Source organism: Hylaeus anthracinus, unplaced genomic scaffold, assembly GCF_026225885.1.
Source record: "Hylaeus anthracinus isolate JK02 unplaced genomic scaffold, UHH_iyHylAnth1.0_haploid 11981, whole genome shotgun sequence".
NCBI lineage: Eukaryota > Metazoa > Arthropoda > Insecta > Hymenoptera > Colletidae > Hylaeus > Hylaeus anthracinus.
Genome location: NW_026534329.1, coordinates 7,972,762 through 7,979,296, shown reverse-complemented (window position 1 = coordinate 7,979,296; position 6,535 = coordinate 7,972,762). Strand labels below are relative to the sequence as shown.

At 39.7% G+C, this 6,535-nt stretch overlaps 1 protein-coding gene across 1 annotated transcript in view; it reads right to left on the bottom strand.

Annotated features, from left to right (window-relative positions):
- LOC128885586 (cyclin-dependent kinase 4-like) overlaps window positions 1-6,333 on the bottom strand; it is a 22,458-nt gene extending 16,125 nt beyond the window's left edge. Inside the window, exons 1-2 of the mRNA XM_054139684.1 lie at window positions 6,316-6,333; window positions 6,103-6,213 (exon numbers count right to left, since the gene is read on the bottom strand). Coding sequence (XP_053995659.1) covers window positions 6,103-6,213; window positions 6,316-6,333 — 129 coding nt within the window. The remainder of the gene's footprint in view (window positions 1-6,102; window positions 6,214-6,315) is intronic.
- Between the last annotated feature and the right edge of the window lie 202 nt (window positions 6,334-6,535).

Below are 6,535 nucleotides of genomic sequence, written 5' to 3'. Positions count from 1 at the left end.
AGCAAAAATGTTGTCCGAGGCTTCGTTGAGGAGATATTAACGGAAAAGATTGACCAATCGGAGCGCGGCCGCCTAAGGCGTGGCTTACGTTACCGTGGGCGGTCCACCGGCATATTCGTGCTCTGATTGGTCAGTGTTTTCCGTTAATATCTCCTCAACGAAGCCTCCGACAACATTTTCGCTAAGGAAAAAGTTGTTTCAAATCACCTCCCCAACCGCCCCTTTCAAGGTGTTACAACATTTTTGGGACACCCTGTATACAGTGGCCAAACGTCAAACTGCCAACAACAAAGTGGAATGAAGGAGTCGAAGATAATACCGGGTTGCGTGAAGCAGATACGAAGACCTACTTTTCGCCGTGGCACACGCGTTATCAACGACGAAAATTTGAACATGGGGATATATATATTTAAGCTAATGGTAAACAAATACGACCCACGAAACATTTCGTTGGAAACTGTACTTTTACAGAATCTTTCTTATCGATAAAAATCGGGACATAGCCGTTTCATAGTCGTCAGTTTAATAATATTTTGTTCAGTTCGCTATTTCTATCAAATTCAAAGTAATTTCGGTATCTTTATCTTTAAAGCTTGAATCATTAAATGGGATATAAAAAAAAGTCAATAATTTTTGGTACCCCCAAAGTAAAGTTCCGCCATCGGTGTTTATAAAAAACTATTTTAATGCAATGAAAACACAAAAAGTAAAAACTGTGAAACATTTCGTTGGAAACTGCACTTTTACAGAATCTTTCTTATCGATAAAAATCGGGACATAGCCGTTTCATAGTCGTCAGTTTAATAATATTTTTTTCAGTTTGCTATTTCTATCAAATTCAAAGTAATTTCGGTATCTTTATCTTTAAAGCTTGAATCATTAAATGGGATATAAAAAAAAGTCAATAATTTTTAGTACCCCAAAGTAAAGTTCCGCCATCGGTGTTTATAAAAAACTATTTAATTACAGTGAAACCTCCAAAAATCCAAGTGTTCCTATAATTTTGATACTCAGTGTAGGTATTAGGTTGTCACAAAAGTTTCTTCCATTTCATTAATAAGTAATACATACACAACATATTATGTCTAACGTTACATTATTCGATTGCGTACGATTCATTTTGCTCCATTACTGTTACAACATTAACATCTAAGAGATTAGGTTCTTTATTTATATAAAAACTGCTACAGAAAAAAACTGAGTGCAAGTCACGAAAGAAACTTTCGGCACAACCTAATATAAACATTCTGTACGTAAAAATGTTACGTCTCGCAGTAATTCTCTCCAAATTAATTCCCAAAGGAAATCGTTTCAAATATTTAGACCGTTTACTTCACTAAAGATCCAAGAGAAGGCATGGCGCAACGGATTTGTAATATTTAGATGGGGGCCAAGAGAAGCGTAATAAACTACGCGATGTTATCGCCGCGAGATTTAGAATATTTATCGTCCAACGGTGTCTTCTGTCGTGGACGTTTTCCTACCGGAAGTTATTTATCGTACGAAACCGTTCTTGAATGAAGCGTAATTTATGTAACGATAGCGCAACGGCAACTTTTCTTTTTTTCGTCGGCGACGGTACGCTTCTCGAAGTTGTCATCGCGACCGTAAATACCCAATGGAACGTCATCTTCGAGGAGGAAGGCTGGCAACCCGGGACTTCGCTTCGGCTCTTTCGATTAAATTCTTTTATCAACTTCCTTTTACGATAAGTCCCGGTAGAAAAAGGAACGGGAACGATGGAACGAACGTTACGTCATTTGGAGCGATCGCGAACCAAGGGCCCACTTTCACGTGACGTACGAGTCATTTGCTTTGAAATTTGTACACGCTACTTTTAGATACATTATCCGAAGAATAGCAATGGATTTTTGCGAATACTTGATGAATTTTTTGATTAAATTTTGTTTAAGAATAGTACTCAGGGTGACCAGACGCCTTAAACTAAGAATAGGAACTGTTAATTGTACCAATAAAGTTGCTTTATGGACAAAAATTCAAGAAGAGTGGGCAAATATCTCTCAAGATAGAGTCATCAAACTTATTGAATCGATGCCTCACCGATGTGCCGCCGTGATAACTTCACAAGGTATGGTTACTAAATATTGATGATAACGTTACATTTGTAACAATTTTTCAACATTTTTCCTTCGGTTATCGTGTTTCTTCTTCGTGTTTTGTACTTGGCCGGATACTTGTGAAGTAGTAAAAATTGTTATTTTTGTTATAAATAATTTAATTACTTGTTGTATCAAATTTTTGAGTTGTACATTTCGATAGTATAATAAAAGCTCTTTACTTTGATATATTTGTATTTCTACTTCACACCTATTATACATCATTTAATTCCAAAATTATTTTTACCCGGAAACTTTTGCATGCAGCTGTATTTACACGATCGGTTCGCGATCAACGAGAACCTTGGAGGCGCTAAACCACCATGCGCTCGACTTCGTTCAAATTCCAGAGATAATACAAAGTTTCATTTACGTCTCCCGATATTTACTTTCCTACATTCCTGCACTTCCTTCGGTCGCTGCAGTCCTTATCTTCTATCGCGTCGAACCTGCAGCTTTCTCGCGTTATCGTTCCCCGCTGCGGTGTCCCTTTTTCCGATTCTCGGAAAAACTTGTCCGCGGTTCGCATTCCTCTTCCTCACCGACCCTCCTTCCCCGCGTGATACGAAGTTCAAGGCTGAGCTTTCTAGTTTTCTCAGGAGACGCGTCCATTTCTATTCGTGGAATGTATTTCCTTTCTACGGGTCCGCGGCCGCGTGGGACATTTATTCCGTTAAAATGGTACTTTAGAAACATGTGACCCTTCCGAGAAGGTGGTCTCGAGATAGCGTTGCATGGGAACGCTACGAAACTTACTGGACTTGTTTCCGTGCGGTGCATTTCGGCTCCCCTCTTCTTCTTTCGTAAGGACCGCCAGCGACGTTCACGGAAACGCGTGCTTCTCGCCTCTGGTTAACAGCCTCTCGTACGTCGAAGGTCCGTTTTCACGACTTTCGAGAAGTTTTATGTTAGGTGTAAAAGTTCATTCCCTGCCCTATACTCGCTACTATTAGGTTGTCCAGAAAGTTCGTGGCAATTTTTAAGAAAAATTCGAAAACACGTTTGAGTTTTAATATACAGGGTGTCCCAAAAGTCGGGGAGGAGCCGGAAATGGGGGGTAACTGAGACGATTCTGAACAACAATTTCCTTTGCAAAAATGTTGTTGGAGGCTTCGTTAAGGAGATATTAAGCGAAAACCCCGACCAATCAGAGCGCGCGTAGACCGTTGGAGCGGCCGCGGTAGCGAAGGCTACGCGCTAGGCGGCAGCGTCAATGTCCTTCGATGCACGTCGAGTCACTTGTTCGCGTACAAGCGCGGCCGTCAGCGCGTAGCCTTCGCTACCGCGGCCGCTCCAACGGTCTACGCGCGCTCTGATTGGTCGGGGTTTTCGCTTAATATCTCCTTAACGAAGCCCCATCCGACATTTTTGCAAAGGAAATTGTTGTTCAGAATCGTCTCAGCTATCCCCCATTTTCGGCTCCTCTCCGACTTTTGGGACACCCTGTATATTCATTAGGGGTGTGCGGGATCCCGATCGGGATGGAATCCCGGGAATTTCAAAATCCCGAATACATCCGGGATCCCGAGACCATTCGGGATTTCCGGGAATTTCGAGATCCCGTAAATGTTCGGGATTCCCGGGAATTTCGAAATCCCGTATATTCGGATTGCTGAAATTTTCAAGAATAACAACTATGGGTGCGCGGGATTCCCGAAATTGTTCGGGATTCCCGACGATGTACGGGATATAGAATAATGTATGGGATTTCTGAAAGTGTCAGCTCATTGATTTTTATCGATCTGGCATTGACAATTTGCACACTAGATGGCAGAAGGCTATTGATGACGGAGGCGATTATACAATTAATAATTAAAAATAGAAATTTATAAAACATTTTTTTGAATTTAATGTCAAAGAAAACGACACTACTTTCCAGTCCGCCTAATAGAATAGTAATCTACGATTACGATTGTATAAGAGGTAAAGAGAAGGACGGGAGGGGGGGGGGCTATGTAACCCTTCAGGGAACATTAAATAAATGCATACATAGAGTTAATTTATGATTAGACCGCGGATTTTTATGCAAAATAAAATCTTCGCGAACGTTCCTACAAAAACTGAATCTAAATAGGAATTCATTTTATTCTGCAAATATTAGGGGGACCAGAAAGTAATGTCGTTTCTTTTACATTAAATTCCAACAAGTAAATTCATAACAAGCTTTTATTTTCAATCAATTGTGTTCGCACTCTTGACCAACAACCTTTTGCTATCTAGTTGCTAAATTAATATAAATTTATATTGTGTTGTCCAGAAAGTTCGTGGCAATTTTTAAGAAAAATTCAAAGGCACGTTTGAATTTTCTTATATATTTATTGAATTATATAAATACCATTTTGTTCCACGACCTTTCCACCTTTTATGGGGTGCACCCATGTTAATCGTTTTCAACCATTCCAATATAAACAGACGTGTACCACCTACCAAAAATCGCCACGAACATTCCAGACAAACTGGTATAATATAATATATATATAATAATTATAATACAATTATAATATTTATGTAATAAATAATTTGCTAAATTTTCAAACTCAGATCGATAAAAATCAATTGGTACACAATGACCTGATAAATGATAAACAAGTATTGACATCTGCAGAAACGACATTACTTTCTGGTCCCCCTAATATTATAACATGAACTTTACTTTCAATCTTTTTTATATTCTTGCATCTTATTTGCATTGCGTTGGATTCTTGCACATTCAAATTTCTTATAAATGCATAAAGATCCACAGAGTAATTTATGATATTATAATAAATAAACATTCACCAGTTTGAATAGGCTTTCCCACAAAAATTTCAAATTTACGAAACGTATCGATTTCTCAGTAATCGCGACCGCTGAAACGGGAAGAAAGCAACCGGTGCCGGCATGAATGAATCGAATCGCGTGTTCTTGCGAACGGAACGGCTACTTATCAACCGACTATTATCGCTGTTACAATTCCACGGTGCGATCGAGCGGTTCGTTAAAGGTCGATTCAGACTATACGACACGGACCGTCACGTTCCGGCAACGACACGTACCGGCACCGACACGACAAAACATTCAAACACGCGTTTTAAGGGGTTAGGCGCAGTTAGGGAGAGGAAAAACGACATTTCTTTGTGATTTTTTTTTAGTTATTAAATAATAATTTGCATAAGTAACAATTAAGTATATCATAAAGCATGTTTTAAAGAACTAAAAAACATTTTTTGTTTTAAGAAACGTTCAATTTATATCGTCATAACAGCCGACGACGTAGACGATGATTTAAAAACATAGGATTGCGGTGAGCAATATTTCTCTACACTGGTTTACCTGAAAACAAAAAGAAAGGTAGGTTTCGAAAATATATTAGTCTAGCGGGTCCCTGAACCAAGTATTTTGGAAACAATTAATTTAAAACAAGATGGCGTACATTTGAAGTTGATTTTCAATTTTTCACTAAAGTTAAGCGATTCAATACAGGATAAAAAAGACAGTATACAAGAAAATAAAAAATCCTTCGATCAGGGACCCGTTAGTCTAATATATTTTCTAAATCTACCTTTAGTTTTGTTTTCAAGTGCACCAGTTTGAAGAAATCGTGCTCACCGCGAACCAAGTGGCCAGCCACGCCATCGCCTGTTATGACGAAATGAATTAACCTTTTCTTAAAACAAACATTCTTTTATAATTCTTTAAGACATACTTTGTAATATATTTACATTTCATTAATCAAAATTATTATTTATTATCTTAAAGAAACACACACGCAAGAAACTGTCCGTTTCCATTTTCCTGACTGCGACGAACCACTTAATGGAATTATTCACACTTAACAGATACCGACCTGAACGTTCCGTGAACAGGAATAGTGTGAATAGTCCCATTAAAACGCGTGTTTGAATGTTTTGTCGTGTCGGTGCCGATCCGTGTCGTATAGTCTGAATCGACCTTAAATCGCTAAAATATTTTCGTTGAGAGAAAAAAAGATCGGGATCAGAAATACCTGTGGGTTCCTTCGAGGTATCGAAGAAGAATCGGAAATTATACGGAGATCAGGAAGCGGTGTAGACGACCATAGAGTCCACCAAACTTTCGAGCAGACAGGAAGCGCGACCTATTGACGACAGTAAACACGTAGGCGCCAGTCGGTTTCAGATTATTCATGGGGTTGACACTACTATCTGGCTCGGTTCTTTCACGCGACGGGAACACTTACGGCCCGCGGCCCTTCCATTCACATCCCATTTCGAAACTGAACGACCGGAGCTGCAGCGCGTGGCGTCGAGTACACGGCGAGTATACGACTATACGCGGCGCGCGCGCAATCGATTCGCTGTTTACGATTCGAGATGAATGGAGTCTTTGCGACCGCGGAACGTGTCCGCGGAAAACCGATGACGATTACCCGGTGAGCGTTGAAGAATTGCCCCGCTGCG